Below are 19,955 nucleotides of genomic sequence, written 5' to 3'. Positions count from 1 at the left end.
GATTCAGCTGAAAACTAAAAAATGTTATTTTTGGTAAGCCTGACTTGCATTACATCAGATCCCTCATACTGGTATCTGCGTGGTCATACATTGGTATTGGCTTTACAAAGATGGCAAAAACACACACCCATCAATGGCAGAAAAAGGCAGAATCATGCTTTTCTACAACTTTGATTTTGATTTCAAATGAAATACCTGTATCTGCTAATATACACATACAGATTCTAACATTATCATGCACAAATAAATACCCCGTTAATCAGCAAATGACAAAAAGAATCAACGGTTGTAAATGGTTGTAAAGAAGCTGACTATTCTTAAAGCCATTTCTGCAAGAAACTGGTAGCAATCTTTAGATTGCTATATATAGTGGACATTAAGACAAAACATGGTTTTATGAAGTCACTTTTTTAATTTAAAGGTACTGTCAGTAATAGATTATATTTTAACTTTTTTGACTTTCAAGAGGTTACACCATTTTCAGTATTATATTGGCCATTTCCACTGGTCAGTAGGAGGTTCTTCAACTAGAGGCTCCCATGGTTTCCACTGTAACATTTTTCTTGCCAGGGAAAGCTCATTTTCAGCCTGTTAATAAAGACCATACAATAAACAAGTTCTTAAATGCTATACAACTGCCAGAATATTAAACTACCTTTAGTTCAGTTCATCATCTCAATGATGTGCCACTACCTGTCGTAGTCAGGGACAATCTCAAATTTTATGTTTAACTCTGGTATTTCTTTTCCCCCAAAAGTAGCTGTGTGAATTTAAGATGTGCCAAGTCACCCCCAAATGCCTGTCGTCTGTTCACCCACTCATTCCTAATGACTACTTTATGATAAGTTCATCCCTGACATTTTCCAGTCTATTTGGATTAACCTCCCATATCATCCTGCCATTTTCTGGCCTCTTTTTTTGGTTGATTCAGACTCTGCAAGGTAAATATGTGTGGTATATATATTAGGCATTATATGGTAAATGTGAATTATCACGTTCATTTTTAATATGGTCATCCCATTCACTATATGATGATTCAGACTCTTTTATATGCATATATATATATATATATATATATATGTATGTATGTATGTATGTATATACACACACATTTATATGCTGTTTGTTTTGCAGCAGAGGAAAAACGTGGAAAAACTGTCCATTTTCTGAACAGCCAAAGAAACACTAAAAATTACTAACTCAACTTGCACTGATCTTAAGTTTCCCTCTTTTACCTGTACAATGACTTCTTCTATTTGACCGCCATTCAGTTTGTCCTGTAGTTTCTGCACATCAGTTTCCTGAGTATTCAAACAAATAAAGATTTAGCTTTACTGAAAAGTAGAAAGAACAGACACATCACAAAAATACTAATTTGGGCAAAACATACTCCAGCCTTCCTTTAAGTTTTTTTACAGAGAGAGTGGTGAGGTGCTGGAACAGGCTGCCCAGAGAGGTTGTGGATGCCCCATCCCTGGAGGTGTTCAAGGCCAGGTTGGATGGGGCCCTGGGCAGCCTGGTCCAGTATTAAATGTAGAGGTTGGTGGCCCTGCATGTGGCAGGGGGGTTGGAGATTCATGATCCTGAGATCCCTTCCAACCCGGGCCATTCTGTCATTCTGTAATTCCACAAACATACCATCTAGTTAGCTGGTCTTTGTCATTTACTTCATTTAAAAAAAAAATCCCTCACAGGTTTCTTATTAGAAACCAAACATCAACCTCTCCATGAGAAATACTAAAATAGAGTACTATTTAATGACACCCAAACAGGCATTAAAAACTAAGGGCTGCAGTATATAACCTTCAAAGAAGATTTTGATCTTCAGTTTTATAGAGAATGTTATGCGACCTCCTAATAGTTACCTGCTTTCAGATGTCCAAGACAAAGACTGTATTAATGTAACACACCAGTAAGAGGGCACAGTTTTTGTGCAAACATGAAAAGTACATGCCACTTTCATCAATCTTAAAAAGTACTTCTTCTAATTTTCACAGGCAATATGATTAAGAAAGCAATTATTTCTGATGTACCATCGAAATATTCAAGACTGTGATTATTTCTGAATTGATATTTCAAAGTTACTTATACCCCTGGAAAACAGCAACTCATTTGAAAACCTTTTTGTCATCCTACAAATCTTTCCATGTGTAACACTCATGAAACAGCACTGTACTTACTGTTTGCACCAAATTATATCTCTGATTTACAATCTGCTCTGTGTACTTCCTATACGCTGCATCTTTGGGAATGTTCTGCAGGACAGCAAGGATTTTGGAGTACAGTATCTGCAGGCGCTGAAACAATCATAACACATGGTTAAAATTTGCAACCAGAATTATACAATTACTTGTCCCACTAAGTCTGACAGCACTCTATGTTTTGTGTTATAGTTAGGGTATTCAAATGTAAGATTAACAAAATGACCAGGCCTGAAACACAGAATTCTGTTTTAGATGGAACTGGGATTTGTCAGAACAAGAAGTTACCACTAGCAGATTCCTTAACTGCAATTTTAAGCATATTTAATGCAAAGTTGAAACAACAAAAGCTGCAGGTCTAGTACTAACCATACTTTTCACATATCAGGCAAACTCACATTTAAACCAGTTTCTGAGAAATTACCTGAGAAAGATATAAAGAAGCACATAATTTTCCAGAGCATAACTTGTTTTTTTTGTTTGGTGGTGGCATTTAGCACTTTTTCTTACGCTGGTACAAAGTTCTGAGTGATAACCAGATCTCAATAAAGACAAAACCTGAAACTTCTATTGCTGAACTTAAACGTAGTGATGAAGGCCACATGAGGAGCATGAATAAATTACACTTTTGCCCCTTTTGCTGGGTAGCTATCTACCCAAAGAAGAATGGATATCCTATAGGAACAAAAACTGGAATACTGCAGTGATAAATACAAAGAAAACACAGAAAATGAAAGGGGAAATGGCAGAGAACCTGCACTTCTAAGCAAGCACTATTGGTTTCTCTGCTCTAAAACTGAATCACTGGGGAAAAAACAGCAAAATTTATCAACTCCACCTAAAAGGTACCTGACAAAACTGTAAACTGCAGTCATTTGTTTCTAACAATATTGTTTGCCACAATTGTTGTTTGTTACACTGCTCCTAAATATTGGTAGCATTTCTGAAATAGAATTGTTGCATAGTTGGGAATTTCAAAGCAGAGATAAATGAAAGAATTACTCAAGTCCTTTCAAAGCTCACGACTCCACAATTAAGATGTGGCAAACATACTTTCATTACTGACCCCAGGGAGCAAAAAGCAAGCACCAAACTGCTACACAAATCCCTGACTGTACTTCCTGAGAATCACTGAGGAATTGCAGTGCATGCCATCACAAAGCCCTGAGCCAGCTTTGCAACAAATGGTGCCTATTTAGGATGAAATCAGCCTTCTCCCTTGGCACAGATAGAGTTTATTCCAGCACTTTTTGGAAACACAGCAGAACGGGGTGGGAAAACACCTGTATGCTTCTGCATTCTGTAAGTGCCATGAGCCAGCAGTGTGCCTTGGTGACCAAGAAAGCAATGGGATCCTGGGGTGCATTAAAAGGAGTGTGGTCAGCTGGGAGAGGGAGGTGATCCTCCCCCTCTACTCTGCCCTGGTGATGCCTCATCTGGAGTACTGTGTCCAGTTCTGAGCTCCCCAGTACAAAAAGGACATGGCCCTCCTGGAAAGAATCCAGCAGAGGGCCACAGAGATGATAAAAAGCCTGGAGCACCTCTCTCATGAGGAAAGGCTGAGCGACCTGGGCCTGTTCAGCCTTGAGAAAAGAAGACTGAGAGGGGATCTGATCAATGTACATAAATATGTGAGGTGTGGGAGGCAAAGGGATGAGGCAAAACTCTTTTCAGCAGTGCGTGGTGATAGGACATGGGGAAACAACAAACTGAAGTATAGGAAGTTCTGCACAAATGTGTGTAAGAACTTCTTCACAGTAACGGTGATGGAGCACTGGCACAGGCTGCCCAGAGAGGCTGTGGAGTCTCCTTCTCTGGAGATGTTTAAGACCCACCTGGACACCTACCTGTGTAACCTGGTCTAGGGAGCCTGCTTTGGCAGGGGAGTTGCACTAGATGATCTCTAGATGTCCCTCCCAGCCCCTACAATTCTGGGAACTGGATGTTACATTTATGAATGACTGCATTTAAAAAGTTCTTCACTTTTACTTCGGAGATGAAAGATAAGTGAAGCACTGGTTCATAACAGCACTTATGACAGAAAGGTTTTGAAATCAGCATTTACAGCACACACGGCACCTGCATGCACAAACCCTTCACACAAACGCTCTCACTGACGGCACGCACCGCGCTGGGAATAGGACACACAACGTACCTCATGGGGGTTTTCAGCCACGGCCAATCCCACGAGCCCAGTGGTCTGCACAAAGCACACAGAACCATTTACTACACCAAAGCCATCGCTTCCACACCGTTCCGCACCGGTGCGCCGCCCCGACCCAGCCCTTCCCGTGACACGAGCCTCCCTCCCGCCCGACGCTCCCACGAACCCGCAGCGTTCCGAACGCCGCGCTCATTACAGGCCGGCAGCCGCGGCGGCTCTCAGCGCGGTGACCTCGGCGCAGCGCCGCGCTCCGGGCCCACCGCCACGCACAGGGGCACGCAGTCCTGACCTCCGCAGCCCTTCCTCCCAAAATGCCCGCTCGTCCCCAGCCCTTCGCTCCGGCGTCCCTGTTTCCTCTCAGGAAAGTGGCCGTAGCCCAGCTAAAAGCCTCATAACTCCCAGCTCACCTTCCTCAGCGCCCCCGCCATAGCCGCGCTGCTCCGCACCACCGGGCGCCGCGGGCTCCGCCGCCGACTGGGCCGCCAGGCGCATGCGCGACAACGCGCGGGCGTCTGAGGTCACCAGTTAGAGGACATGGCGAAGGGCGCTGGACTGCGCATGCGCCGTAGTCGCACTCATCCGAGAGCGGAGCCGCCAGGTCCGTACGCGTATGGCTTTGCGCATGCGCCGTTCGAACACGGTGCGGCTGTGCGTGTGCGCCGTGAGCTAAGCCACGTGGTGCACGTGTGCGGAGTTGAACGGAGGGGAGGCGGGAGCGCGTCGGGGCTGGGGGGCTGCCGGGTCTGGCACTTGCGTTAGTGTGCTGCCTGTCTGCCGGGCGGCAGGTCCTCCGAGCTGTGCTTCTTCTCGAGCACAGCGTTCGCCTGGGGCGGAGCGCGGTCCGAGGGCGGGTCCATGGGATGGCTGTGCACCAGTGGTTGGTGTGCTCTGCACGGCTGGTGGGAGCAGCTGATCTGTACGGAGCAGTAGCTGGCTGTAGATGCTAGTAATGGGCTCTCTGCACTGTCGTGTGTTTGTAGCCTTCACTTTGTTTCCCCACATGGTTTGCAGTGGTCTTTCAGCATACAAGCTCCAGAGCTGATTCCAAAGCTCCTTTTGTGAGTCTAACACCTATATGAATCCTTAAAGCTTCAAAAGCGTGTTTGGTCGCAGCTGAGAGTACTCTTCATAAAATCATAGAATGGCCTGGGTTGAAAAGGACCACAGTGATCATCTAGTGTCAACCACCCTGCTGTGTGCAGGGTCGCCAACCACCAGACCAGGCTGCCCAGAGCCACATCCAGCCTGGCCTTGAATGCCTCCAGGAATGGGGCACCCACAACCTCCTTGGGCAACCTGTTCCAGTGCATCACCATCCTCTGTGTGAAAAACTCCCTCCTAATATCTAACCTAAATGTTTCCTGTCTCAGTTTAAAACTATTCCCCCTTGTTCTATCACTATCCACTCTCGTAAACAATTGCTCCCCTCCTGTTTATACACTCCCTTCTAGTATTGGAAGGTCACAGTGGAAGGTCTCCCTGGAGCCTTCTCCAAGCTAAACAAGCCCAGTTTATGTGATTCTTGTGTCATTCTTCTCTTTGAAATAAAAATGATTTTGTCTACTAAACATGAGATTTTAGTATAGTGGCTGTCTTTTAAATACATGTCAACTTCTGCTATTCTTTCATGAAATGCTTCAGTACCAAGGCTTTGGAGAAATTTCCAGTATATCAACACTGTTTTCCTACAGCAGACGTTAAAAAAATACCAAAGTGGTACGTGTGCATTGAGTAATCAGGTCTTACTAAGGTCAGAAACTTTCTACCTCGCAAATACTCATAAAGTTGGGTAAATATTCCAGAATTTGCTTCATAATACAAAGTGTGCATATACCTCTTGTGAAATTGCTCCATGGAATTGGTTGGCTAGGAGCTGCAGAATCAAAAGTAAGATTCACTGGAGTAGAATGTGGTAAACAGGTAATTGCTGAGTTAATGTGTGTGAGGACAGAAGTAAAACACTTCAAAAAACCCACTACATTAAGAGACTTGTGATAGAAGAAGATAAATTGGCAAGAAAAAGGCATTTTAAGTTATCAGTGGATGTTGGACAAAATAGTATTAATAACAGACTGAAAAGCAAAACAATGCCATGTGTGTCATATTGATATGTGTTAGTTGTGATAGTGCCCTAGTTACATAAAGGAAATGACTCAACGTGAGCATTTAAAATTTTTATGTTCTTTATAGATATTATAAATCTGTATATTTAAAATATTTTTAATGTATAAGGATACATTCCTGTTCTTGTCAGCTGTTAGCCAGCAGTTGAGCAGGACACTGGCACTGTTCATGCCTATTTCTATTGCACTATATTTTGAAGGCTCACCACACTTGTCTGTATCACACTAGCAGAAATTGCATTTATTATTATTTAACATCATTAAATTACTTTCTTGATCTTGCGTCCAAAGATTAGGTGCATGTCACACATGGGTTAAGTTCACAGTTTTACAGTTCTATGCGCATGAATGAGTTATGGGGCACAGAAGAGCAATGGAGTTCTGATATTTTGTTCTATCAGGAGTTCCCAGTGTAAAATTTGATTGTATCAGATAGATATATTAACAACACCTTGGACATTTATTGTTTCACCTTGTTTTCCCTTCTTGTGTATTCATTTTGGAAAAGATAGTAACAGATCTGATTAAAACAAAAACAAGACTGAGGTATCAGTGATATGACTGAGGAAAAAAAATGAGCTGGAGGGAAAAAAAAAATCCAACTTCTTCCACTTTCTGGGTACAGCTGTTCTTCTTGTTACTCCTGGGTTACTGTGTTTTTATATCACTTCTACTTGCACTGTAGAATGACAGAATCATAGAATGGTTTGGGTTGAAAAGGGCACTTAAGATCATCTAGTTCCAATCCCTGCTATAAGGCAGGGACACCTCCCTGTAGACCAGGTTGCTTGGAGCCCTATCCAGCCTGGCCTTGAATGCTTCAAGGGAGGGGGCATCCACAACCTCTCTGGGGAACCTGTTCCAGTGTCTCATCACTCTCACACTAAAGAATTTCTTCCTGATATCTAATGTATATTTACTCTCTTCCAGTTTAAAGCCATTACCCCTCATGCTGTCACTACATGCCCTTGTAAAAAGTTCATCCCCAACTTTCCTGTAGGCCCCTTCAGGTACTGGAAGACCGGTGTAAGGTCTCCCTGTAGCCTTCTGTTCTTCAAGCAGAAGAGCTCCAGCTCTCTCAGCCTGTCCCCAAGTAGAGGTGTTCCAGCCCTCTGATCATCTTTGTGGCCTTCCTCTGGACCCACTTAAACAGCCCAATGTCCTCCTTGTGCTGGGCCCCAGAGCTGGGCACAGTACTCCAGGTTGGTTCTCATGAAAGCAGAGTAGAGATACAGAATCTGCTCCTTCTTTCTGCTGGTCACAGTTCTCTTGATCCAACCCAGGATACAATTGGCCTTCTGGGCTGCAGGCACACATTGCTAACTCATGTTGAGTCTTCTATCAACTGACATCCCCAAGTCCTCCTCAGGGCTGCTCTCGAGCCATTTTTTGCCCAACCTGTATGTGCTTGGGATTGCCCCGACCAACGGTTAGTGCAGGACCTTGCGTTTGTGTTCTGTACTGTGTCTCCTGCTTCTTTGACCAATTTCAAATTATTGAATCTAGACAAGTAAGTGCTATAACTGACTGTCATCAAATCTATAAAGCTTTGCATCATATCAGTTTCAGGTATAGTGATTACTATTTGGCCATATAATTTGTCAGAATTTACAAATCTAAAAATAGTTAAATGCAAAACCTTCCCAGATTCCTTTTAATTTATGTTAATATGTTACAGGATGTTAATGTTATCCTTGAGCCAAGTTGGCAATTACTTTATGTTCTTAATGAGAGTTGTTGAACCAATGAGGGCACAGATAATCTTACTATACCATCTAGACCTCATGTTACAGTTGATGAGATTTTAGAGAAGTCATGTGTAATACTTTCCTGTGGGTTGAGTCTGCTTGTGTTACAGTTGTACAAGGTCAGACCTTAATTTATCAAGCAACTGCGTATTTAATTTTAGAAATATCACAGGACACATTAGCTTGCAGGTCTCTATTCCTGGCTGTTCAAAATGCAGGCCCCAGACTAACAGTGGCAAGATAATGGGTTGAAAAGGTGAGGCTATACGTTGTGCTCGCCAATTAGACTAACGGTGAAATCGTTTAAAACTGTAATATTTAATAGACTGAGTCCAAGTTTAGACTGCTGTTATTTTATTGCTGTGAATAACCTCTTTGCATGCCTAAGGGCCTTCTATTTCTAGAGAGAAAAGCTAAGTTTGTCTGGTTTATTTTAAGGATAAGAAATGAGAATAACATGAACACACGTTATTAACTTTATGTGTTTAAAAATGATAAGCGCTTATCTGTGTGTTTAAAAATGATAAGTTCTTGATATGCTTCTTCCAGGGAAACTCAGAACTCATTATTTGCAGATTGTTCAGGTGTTTTGGAGTAAAAACAATGACTTTAAGACGGCAAAACTTTTTAATTGTTTTTTTGTACGCAAAACAATTGTAAGTAATCCCTTTTTTCAGGTAGAAATAGAAAAAAAATATCAGAAGGGTATCAGATTACTCCAAATGTTATTTAAGTAAAATATTCAATATAAAGCAACTAAAATGTAGAGTAGGCATTTGTAATTGTTTCTTGTGATCTAATGCCGGGTTCTAGTCACTGCCATAGTTGACTGCTGAGCTTTTTAGCCTTTTCACTGCTGCATTGCATAAGAGGGACATTGCTGCTGCTGCTCGGCGTGCTGGCTATGCTCTTATACTCCTGTGTGATCCCAGTGGAACAACCACACTTCTCTCGGACCTCGTCACTTTAGCACAGCGTATTACCAGCAGTGATATAGCAAATCAGGCTCTCAAGGCATGTATAGACCTCTAGCTATGCGTCCAGCACTTGTGCTGTGGTGAGCCATTTACATTCTACTTATTCTGCCATGTCAGTCAGTTGCTACCTTACTAAATTTATCATTTTACAATATACTATTAATTTTTGTGTGATAATTTGAAAATGGCACACACAACAATTTTAAAACATTGCTTACTTAACACCTTCCTGGCTAAGTCTGTGTTGAAGCAGAGCTCTGGGTTGCCTGTGGCATTATCAGTTCTAGGGATTACAACAAAGCAGGGGATAGCTGGCAAAACGGGCATGAGAGTTGTATGACCAGAAAAGAGCCACACATTTAGGTGATGACTAATTTCTTCCCCTAATTGTCTGGAGATAAGGTGGAGGTAGAAAAGCAGTATATATATATTTAAAATAAAATAATTTTCTTGCTGTCCTGCATTTGACTATCCTACAAGCTGGTCTGTGCTCTTAATCCCTCTTGGAATAAATGAAATTGGATGGTATGATCAACTTGCAGGATTAAACCATTTGTGAACATTTGTGAACAATAGAAGCAAAACTCAATAAGATGTTGTGAAATTAAAATAAATTGATGGAAACAATTTTATTATTTAAAACAAAAACAAAAACAACGATCTTAAGTAGTGTACAGTCCTAACCAGTATATTTTTGTGTGTATTTCAAAACAGCATATGAGTATGATTTACCATTAAAAATGATGGATGAAAGTGAAGATGTGGTTGAAGATCTGCTCACTGAGTATGCGATACGGCTTAGCATTCAAGAATCAAATGCAGCCAAACCACGAATGTCCAGCTTTAGTGACAGGTACTGTAAATTCAGAGGTTGTGCCATAATTTTAGTGTTTTGAGATACTGACATTTAGTACTTGATACTGTCCTTAAAGCAATTGGTTTGGCTGTTACGTGTTTTGCTCAGTGAAACACTGCCTGAAAGAATAAACAAAACTGAAATTTGTTAGAGAACTTCTCTGTGCTCACTCAATATTCCCCTGTGCGCTCGGGTATGTAGGTGTACAAGAGAAATGCAAACGAGAAAACCAAAAGATCCTACAGAAGTGTTCAGCAAGAGTTCAGATGTGACATTAAGTTAGACTGATTGAGTCCTTTGATTAGTAAATGCGGGATTCACCTGAACTGTGTGGGATGATGGAAATCATCTCCCTGGCATCACTTGGGACTCTGTGCTGGAGGCAAAGCTGAGATCTAGAGCAGGCTTCTGCTCTGCTTTGGAGCAACCCATCTTCTGGAGTTGCAGAGAGGCTAAGGGAGACGGGACTCACTTGGCTAAAGTAATACTTCCCAGAGCTTTTTAGGCCATTCTTATGAAAAGGTACACATGAAACAAAAATGAATTTTTTCTTAGCAGAGAGGTTCTTTGGCAGTAATCCCATAAATACATATATTGTAGGTTGATTTATCTTGGGACTGAAAGGGATATCGTAGAATCATAGAATGGCCTGGGTTGAAAAGGACCACAATGATCATCCAGTTTCAACCCCCCCTGCTATGTGCAGGGTCGCAAACCACCAGATTAGGCTGCACAGAGTCACATCCAGCCTGGTCTTGAATGCCTGCAGGGGTGGGGCATCCACAGCCTCCTTGGGCAACCTGTTCCAGTGTGTCACCACCTGAGATGTAGAACTGTAAGTCTGGGAGCACTGTCAGCCTTAATTTCCTGTGGGATCTCATGAGAATTTGACTCTTGATCACTGGCATTTGCGTGAATCTTCCTTTTCACTTGGCTGCTCCTCTTTTTTTTTTCTTTTTAATCTAATCTAGTTTTTAAGATAGTCAATGTACTAGCAAAAAGCAGCATTTAACTTCTGTTTTATGGAGGTTTGAATAATACTGTTAAATAAAACCGACAGTTGTTTTTCAGGGAGCACTACAGAATTGACATAATCAAACTCATTCATTAACAAATACTGACATTCTGATGCCATCATGTTTTCATCCGCTGCATAAAGTTTCTGAGTCTGAGGGGCTCATTTCTGTACTGTGTGGCAAATACGCCTTTTAAGTCCACACGAGAATTCTTTACCAAATTAAGAGCTTTGTCAGAGCAGTTCACAGCTCCTCCTGGAAACTGCCACACCAGGAGAGGATAGGGGAAGTGACACAAGGCTGCTCAAGAAGCCAGTCAGGACCTGCACCTCCCTTGAGAACTTTGGCTACTCTGAAGGTCCTTGGTACAGGTGTAACTTAAAAGATCACAAGGCTAAAGGGAACTATAGATGATATATTCAAAGGAAAGTTGGCTCAGATGAGAAGCTCATGGAAAATATTGAATAAATAATGTTTTGTATTTACTACATGTTTGTATTTTCTATTTTCTGTTCTCTTTTGGGTAGTTTTGTGCCACCTAGTGAAGAAAATAGGAAAATTGTAACAGCCATAAAGGAAGGTAAAACCCCTTCTGTCCCTTTGTGAAACTGAGCTCTCCTCATAATATTTTTCAATTGCTGCATCTCATTTATGTATTGGGTTTCTTAAGGTCAGATATTTGGACTCCAAGACCTTGTGAAATGGAAATATGCTTTGGATGAAGCTGATGAAAGAGGGTGGTTTCCTCTGCATGAGGCTGCAGCTCAACCAATTCAGCAAATACTGGAAATTATTTTAGATGGTGAGTAAATGAGGATGTCTCATGGGACAGAGGAACTAGCAAAGAAATACAGAACAAAAAGCCAGAGATGGACAACAACAGGCTAGAACTGATTACTAAAGAAGCATGAAGAAATCCTCTATGAAGCATCTTAACAGATGTCATTTACATCTCAGGCAAAATTTATTTTTGGGATGTTACTTCAATTTACACTAGCAAAGAGCTTGAAGTCTTATTTAATGCTTTGTTCAGAATCGTACAGAATTAACAGAGCTAAAATGAATATTCAGTATTCAGTCTGGAAGTACAAGTTAGATTAAGATAAATGTAATTACAAGCAATTTTCATAAAGATTAAAGACTTAAAGCATTTAAGGACTGCTGGTTTACACGTGTGCATTAACAGCATTGTGCTTTAATTTAGTTTTATGTTTCCTCACTTTCTTACTTCTAGCGTCGTATAAAACAATGTGGGAATACAAAACATCTGATGGAGAAACACCGCTAACTTTGGCAGCCAAAGCTGGCTTTGTGGAAAACGTCCGAGCGTTGCTGGAAAAAGGTGTATGGCCCAACACCACAAATGACAAAGGCGAGACTCCGCTCCTGATTGGTAACTGCCTCCTTTCCCTGTGCTGCAGCCCATCCGCTCCGCTAAACTGGCACATCTGTCTCATCAGACTTGAAAGCTAACTCTGACAAGGGGAATTTAGCTCCACTTCTGTGAATCCTTATCACTGTGTGTAATTCTTACTCACTCCGATACTCTGTTGGGCTGTTTTGCTGGCTGTTGGTAGATGAAGTGAAACGTACCCAGAGTTCACTTCAGCGTTAATTTTACTTAAGTCATTCCTGAGATGCATTTAAAGATAATCCTGAGAATGTGACCTTTGTTCTGTTTGAGACATCTTCTCTGTGTCTTCAAATGCGGTCAGGCCATTAGCAAGCTGTCCATCTTAAGGTTTAACTCAGGTACGAGAATAAGCCGTTACTTTAGCTTGAATGTACTTTCTGTGGAGGTCTGGAGGTTACTGAGGATTTTTATATTTTTTGGATGGTTTCTTCAAGAGTAGAAAGGCATTTTCGATTTCAAAATCTCCCATCTCATCTCCCTTCCTTCTTGCATTGAAAGCAAGCTTCTACTGCATTCCTAAATAACACCTCAATCTCAAGAAAGCTGATTTCTTTGGAACATTTTATGCTATTGGTAGACTTAAATGAACATCGCTATACGTGGGTAGCTTAGCAAATATCAGCTTCTAGTTGCTGTTGAAAGCCAAATATCTCCATTCTTCTGAAGAGAATAAATCTCTGAAGTTAATACAATTCTTATATATACAGCAGAGTACCATTATACTGCATAATAAACTGCAATATATACTACAATTGCCAGTATTAAAATCTTAAGTTCTATGAATTTTTGTTAACTCGATAAGTAACATTTTAAGGCTCTGAGGTTTCTCTAAAGTTTTTCTTTGGGGTGTCTTGCTTTCTGTCGTTTCAGCTCTTTTCAGTAAATTTAAGTCTATAACTTTTAAGCTATTTTCCATTTTTGTTTTAATGAAATTTGGAAAGAATAACTAGAGCAGATGTAAAAAGAATTCCCCTTATATTTATTTTCCTAAATATTTCTCTATACTAACTCCTGAAAATGAGGCTTGCCAGATGTGAACTGTTTATGTGATGCTTTTTGTGTTTTTGTGCCACTTAAAGCTGAGAACGTGGACGTAGATATTGCTGTGCATCACACATTTTAGCCTTAGTAAAACAGAGAATCAGATGTTTAACACTTAATAGATGATGTTGAGAGCTGAAAATCACCTAGCTTCCCTTTTTAATTCTAAAATTCTGAATTGAAGGGCTCTTCAGTGTAAAGATAAATGCTGAAAAAAAAATCTAGTGTGATAATTTCTACTTCCCACTGTGTTCAGGAATGCTTCTCTTCAAAGGAAATGTAAGTAATTATGAAGGCTTTTGCTTCATAAAAACCTTCTTACATGTTTAAAAGGGCATTCACTGAAGTTAAATTTGCTAACACTGACCTTTTTCACCTGCCTTGCCAGTCAGAGAAGAGATCTGCTATTCCAAAAGATAGTTCAGATGTGAGATTAGACTCCTATCTGGATTACTGTTTTATATGTGAATAATTTGCAGGTGTAGTTATATATGGAAATTTCAAACTTAGAACGTCAGAAGGTCAGAATATGGGATGGCAGATGTCAATGTTGTTTTGGCTGACAACAGCCACTGAGTACATGCTAGGATTAAAGTTACCAGATGACTAAATCACAACTGAGATTTTCAGTGGACGTTGTAATGTTGGCATCAATTTTACAAGTAAGGACTATTGTACTTCATTGTTTTTATTGTTGCATTTCCTTACAATTGATCCAATGCTGCTTTTGTCTTCCATATTCCTAACTGATATTTTTTACAGATTAAGATGGTTTAGGCAAAGAATCTGATAAGGACTGCTTCTTATACACAAAACAGTATATGAGAGGCATGACCTGTGACTACGAGCTTGAATTTCCCATGCAGCTCACATCATCATTTATTTACCATTGAATTGGACCCTCAGATTCCTAGGACTGGAGGTCTTTTGAATTTCCTCATATCATACAAAAGAAAAAAATTCTCTAAACTTACTAGATATCTTTAAATTTCAAGACAACATACTTGAAAATATAATTGTATTTTTTTTTCCTTTTTTTAATATCTTCATTCAAGCTGTAAGAAGTGGCTCTTTTGAAATGGTATCTACTCTGATTAAACACAACTGCAGGATCCACCAGCCATGTGTAAAACGTTGGTCTGCAATGCATGAAGCTGCAAAACAGGGACGCAAAGATATTGTTTCTCTTCTTCTGAAGAACGGTGGAAATGTGAACCTTAAGGATGGATATGGAGTAACACCATTAGGTGTTGCTGCTGAATATGGTCACTGTGATGTGCTGGAGCATCTCATTCATAAAGGTATGTAGCCAGGTAAAAAAGAATTGAGCCTCTGCTCTGGCATGCATCCTGCCTGGTTGCTGGGGTGTTTTAGAGTGGTAATGGAAAAGGAGAGAAGCAATGGAAGCAATGAATGATTAGATTTGGTTTCTTGAAAAGAAAGGAAGCATATGTGAGCATTCCTACACTTCCATAATCAGTGTCAAAGGAATGATAGAGTTGATACCAATCAGTTTCAATCAAGGAGGGACCTATAGCTACTGTCCTATTTTGCCTTCTTCTATTTGCTCCTGTCCCATTTTGTTCATCCGTTTCATTCCTTTCTACAGTGTACAGAATTATATTGGTACTAATTGATGCAATTAAATATTTATTTAAATAGGCCAGAATTTTGAAAATCCTCGGTTATAAGCCTTACGGCCTAAGCAGACCCCACTCAAGTGAGTGTTTTCATACATCTGGACTTGTATCTATACAAGATTTCTTTTTGCCTTTAAAGGCTAAATTTGTCACAAGAAACATTTCTTGTTTACGTAAAGTTTTAATAGAAATACATTTAAAAATATGAGGGAGAGTATTCTGGACTTGTTTTTATGTTGATCTGCAAATCAATTTGGATGTAATTCTAAAATCTCTATCCTTCTTCAAGGTGGTGATGTCCAGGCCTTAGCAGATGATGGTTCATCAATACTATTTGAAGCGGCAGGAGGAGGAAATCCAGACTGCATAGCACTTCTTCTGGAATATGGAGGAAGTGGCAATGTGCCCAATAAGGCAGGACTACTTCCCATACATAAGGCAGCTTATGAGGGGCATTACCTGTGAGTGTGAGTTTGAACTTCACATTTTCTTTAAGATATAGTATGGCTTAGGGTCACACTGAAGAACACTGTTAAACATGAAAATGTAGAGACCACCTATATTTCATAAATGGCTATGTTGCATCAACTTGAATCAACTTCTAAGAGCTACTTTAGCAGAAACAAAAGAAAATGTAAAATATACTGCTTTGGAGCTAAGTGAAAAGCACTGAAACATCTTAAAGGCAATTTGATACTTCCCGAACAGGTGATTCTGTGTTAGGATTTTCCTGTGTGAAGAGTGTATTTGGTAAATTAACGTATAGCTGTGTGATGGTCATTTTCTTCATGCAGAGGAGTGATGCCTTATTAATTGTCTTCACTGTTTTTTAGGGTCCTGAAGTATCTCATTCCAGTCACATCCCAAACTGCAATCCAGAAAAGTGGGATAAGCCCTGTTCACTCAGCTGCAGATGGCCAAAATTCGCAGTGTCTAGAGCTCCTTATTGAAAGTGATTTTGATGTCAATACTGTCTTGGATGATCACATTTCAAATAGCTATGATGATGAAAGGAAAACTGCACTCTATTTTGCTGTTTCTAACAATGACATTCTTTGCACTGAAATATTACTGAAAGCTGGTGCAAATCCAAACAAGGATCCTTTAAACTGTCTTCTTGTGGCAGTGAGAGGTGGTAACCATGAAATAGTAAGGCTGCTTCTATCTTATGGAGCAAATGTCAATTGTTACTTTATGATGGTTAATGATACGCATTTTCCCAGTGCCATCCAGTATGCCTTGAATGATGAGGTGATGCTAAGGCTGTTACTGAATCATGGATATAATGTGGAGTTGTGTTTTGATTGTATGCATCAAGATGTCTTCGGAAATTCTTTTGTGTGGTCAACTCCAGAGGAAGAGATTCTCCCAGGGTGGACTTCTTCTGTAATAAGGGATAATCCAGTAAATACATACCTTCCTTCTTTTCACTGTCTTCTTTCCATTAGCCAGCTTAAAAAATTCCATATTATTGTGCAGAATTAAGCATATACTCGGAAAATCCTTTTAAAACAACCTAAAAAACTAAAACAGCTATTTTTCATTTTTTATTCTGAGATAGGGAAAATTATTTCTGTAGAGTGATTTAGTTTGATGCCTGTACATTAGACATTTAGTAAGGAAGATTTGAGAAACTGCAAATCAGGATATTGTTATTTCAGTTCCTGTCCAAACAAAGACTAGATCACAAAGACTAAGCATGGAAGCAAATGTAATTTACATAGGCATCCATTTATAGCTGTTGAAGCTCATTCCTAATACTTTGTTTTAATTACCTTTTGTAATTGCTTTACAATGTGTTATTTTGGCATTCCACTGCGCATATTTTGAAATTATTCTTTGATATGTTTTCTCTTTCAGTTCTGTGACTTTATCGCTGTTCCGTGGTTGAAACACTTAGCAGGAAAAGTTGTTCGTATTTTTATAGATTACATGGATTATGTTCCACTATGCACAAAAATTAAGTTTGTTCTAGAAACACAGAAGGAATGGACAGAGATACGTCAGATATTGGGTAAATATCTAACTTCCAATTAATTATGTTATGTTTTATTATAGGAGACTTTAATTGCTTTTATCAGGTCATATTAGTTTAAAATGCAATAGCAATACAAGTGTGCACTACCTTAAGAGCCAGGTTGTATCTGTCATCCATTTCTCAGATAGAGACAGATCGTCTCGGTGTTGCCACTGGTCATAGTTAATTGGACTGGAATATGGTAAGTGTGAATGAACCTGGTATGCACCTTACCAGTCTCCTAAGGAATGTCAGTGTTGTGTGGGAAGCCTCTTCAATTGTGCAAGACCATTGGGGTACTTCTCATACTCCACATGAAGCATTACAATGCCAATCATTGCACAGCTATGAAACACATTTTTTATGGAGGAATATTGCTGATACTTCATCTTCTTTTCCTCCCTTGATCGGCCAGGTCTATTAGTCATTTAAGGATTATCATCAGAGCATGTTTCAGATGCTATTATGTTCAAGATGAGAGATGTTGACAATGAGTGTACCATCACAGTGTACCATCGTTTCCTGATTTACAAGATATACATTTAGAGTTGCCATTTAGTAATTAATACTTCTATGTATGCTTTCTCTTTTGAAGCTCTACAACCTAGTTTAGATATTTTACAGCGAGTGGCACCAGAAATAGGTTTCATCCACCTTACCTTTAAAAAGTTGAGAAATAGAGGAAAAGCTCTTTTTACAGGAACTAATTTTATTTGACTGTTGCTTTCAGTTTTTTAATATAATTTTGTTCAACATTTTCAACAGTTAATCAGCATTAAATTTTAATCTGGTATTTAATTTTTTTTTTTGATGTTTTATACTGGCATGCAGAGGAAGTTTTTTTATTTAGTTTTAATGTCATAGGCACATCAAAATAATTTCTTTGTCTTAACTATAACAGGTATGTTGAAAATTGTTGAAGTGTTCAGGAAAGCTAAGTCAAACCAAAATCTTCCAGTGATGTAAAGTCTGGTAAGAAGTTTTGGTTTAGATCCAAGCATGGTTCGGTCTGGTCCCAGTGCCTTATTTCTGCTCTGTTGAGCAGAAATGGGAGTGCCAGGTCATTTGCACAGCTGGTTTTAACCTGCAATTATTTTTCAATATACATATAGAGAAAGGAGAGATCATTTATCAGTTACCACTGATTACATTAAATAATGTCCAGCTTTGGTGACATAGCACATGTGCATATTTCTAAAAAGGAGGAATATAGTGTTAGGAGAAATCCAAAATAAGTTTGATTAGTATCAACAGCATGTAACATCACATATTCAGAAGTGGCAAAATTATGCCCCAAGGTAGATTTTGATATTAATTTTATTAGGGCAATCAATCATTGTTAATGACATTGTTTTTTTGCACTATTTATCTCTCACTATTATTTTTAGACAATCCTCGCCCATTGAAACATCTGTGTCGCCTGAAGATACGTAAACTCATGGGGTTGTGGAGACTGCAGAAATTGTCATCCATGAAGAAGTTTCCACTTCCACCAGTTCTCAAGAACTACATTCTATATAAAGAATATGATCTGTATGGAAAAGAGATACATTTAGAATAGTTTTTAATAATAACTCTGCACTATTTGTAATTTCTTTTCTATTTTTTACTGTCTGAAGATTTGCTTGATGATTCTATGGTTCTATGTTTTATATATGTTCACAACATTCTGCTATGTATTGTAATTAGTTCTTTTATGGGCACAATTTTTTTTTCAAACCTAGTATGTTTTAACACAAGATTGTACTATTCAAATCTAGGCTAAAATCACAGTAAGGACACTATAATAATTATGTAGAAAAGAATCACTCTAAATGGGAATGTAGATGAATAAAAGACAAAAGATTTTCCTGGTAGCATTCCCAATGAGGATGATAAATGCACGCTTTTCTTAGCTTGTGGCATGAGTTTATCTAGAAAAGAGAAGAAATGCCTAATTTAACTTGATAAGGAAAACTAACCCTCTAAATGCAGTTCTCTGACATGTAACTGGCAGGAAATACAGCACATTTTGTATCTGGAAAATCATTATTCTATTATAAAATTCTCCAAACACTTCAAAGAGTCTTTTTAGCTATTTTTACTAATCAGTGTTCCCAGGTACATCTACTTGTCAGTACAGTGTGTCAGCGTGGAAAGTTTTAATGCCCAGCAAAGATTTAGGGACGTCAGGCTTCTTTAAAAAAAGAGTAGATTTTTACTGGCAAACCAAGCAAGAAATCAAGTAGCTTTTCCCCTTTGTTGAGAAATGGTGCAATATCATAATTTAGTCATGATTCCTGCAGAGATTTGTCAGTTCATTTCTCAACCAGACTAAACAAGACCCTTAGTCACATACTGTGATATACTTGGCAGCATGTTTCTGTGCATGCCCGGAATAAAACACATCTCATTAAATAGCCTTTATATAATTCCACTAAAAGTGGATTGCACTTATCCTTTTGCCACACACACACACACACACACACACACACACACACAAATGCATCCTTCTGCTGAAGCATCCTTCTGCCCCGTTCCTTAGGCTGGCATTCCATGTTCTCCAGAGTGTGTGTGCTTGGCATATATACCTCAGTAAGAATTGTGAATTCCACTTCCAAAAGCAGATGTATCAGTCATTTGTGGGTCTGTCCTTTCTCACAATATATTTACAGGATAAAATGAAAGAAGTGAAGATTATTGGTAAAGGACACAAAGAGTGTTTTAAAAGAAGGCTTAGTTGTTACTTCTGCTCTCACTAGAGCTAATACTCATCTGA

At 39.4% G+C, this 19,955-nt stretch overlaps 2 protein-coding genes across 4 annotated transcripts; one reads left to right on the top strand and one right to left on the bottom strand.

Annotated features, from left to right (window-relative positions):
- Nucleotides 1-389: 389 nt before the first annotated feature.
- Nucleotides 390-4,924, bottom strand: NDUFA5 (NADH:ubiquinone oxidoreductase subunit A5). Its single transcript, XM_085218502.1, has 5 exons — nucleotides 4,773-4,924; nucleotides 4,357-4,401; nucleotides 2,181-2,297; nucleotides 1,236-1,301; nucleotides 390-588 (listed from the first exon to the last, which is right to left on the bottom strand). The coding sequence occupies exons 1-5, from the start codon at nucleotides 4,791-4,793 to the stop codon at nucleotides 487-489; spliced, it is 351 nt and encodes a 116-aa protein (XP_085074628.1). The 5' UTR covers nucleotides 4,794-4,924; the 3' UTR covers nucleotides 390-486.
- A 3,427-nt stretch (nucleotides 4,925-8,351) lies between these two features.
- Nucleotides 8,352-18,988, top strand: ASB15 (ankyrin repeat and SOCS box containing 15). Of its 3 annotated transcripts, XM_010706314.2 has the most exons (11): nucleotides 8,352-8,492; nucleotides 9,928-10,066; nucleotides 11,613-11,665; nucleotides 11,756-11,887; nucleotides 12,320-12,478; nucleotides 14,596-14,841; nucleotides 15,470-15,641; nucleotides 16,014-16,584; nucleotides 17,041-17,194; nucleotides 18,099-18,169; nucleotides 18,586-18,723. In XM_010706314.2, exons 2-10 carry the CDS (start codon nucleotides 9,954-9,956, stop codon nucleotides 18,161-18,163), a joined length of 1,665 nt encoding a protein of 554 aa, XP_010704616.1. In that variant the 5' UTR covers nucleotides 8,352-8,492; nucleotides 9,928-9,953; the 3' UTR covers nucleotides 18,164-18,169; nucleotides 18,586-18,723. The 3 variants fall into 3 exon arrangements, with proteins under 3 accessions (XP_010704616.1, XP_010704624.1, XP_003202009.2); XM_010706322.4 differs by lacking the exon at nucleotides 18,099-18,169 and having other exon boundaries at nucleotides 16,014-16,329; nucleotides 18,586-18,988; XM_003201961.5 differs by lacking the exon at nucleotides 18,099-18,169 and having other exon boundaries at nucleotides 18,586-18,988.
- The last annotated feature ends 967 nt before the right edge of the window (nucleotides 18,989-19,955 follow it).

This window comes from Meleagris gallopavo, chromosome 1 (genome assembly GCF_905368555.1).
Source record: "Meleagris gallopavo chromosome 1, MGAL_WU_HG_1.1, whole genome shotgun sequence".
In the NCBI taxonomy this organism is placed as follows: Eukaryota; Metazoa; Chordata; class Aves; order Galliformes; family Phasianidae; genus Meleagris; species Meleagris gallopavo.
This window is presented reverse-complemented; position numbering and strand designations above follow the sequence as displayed.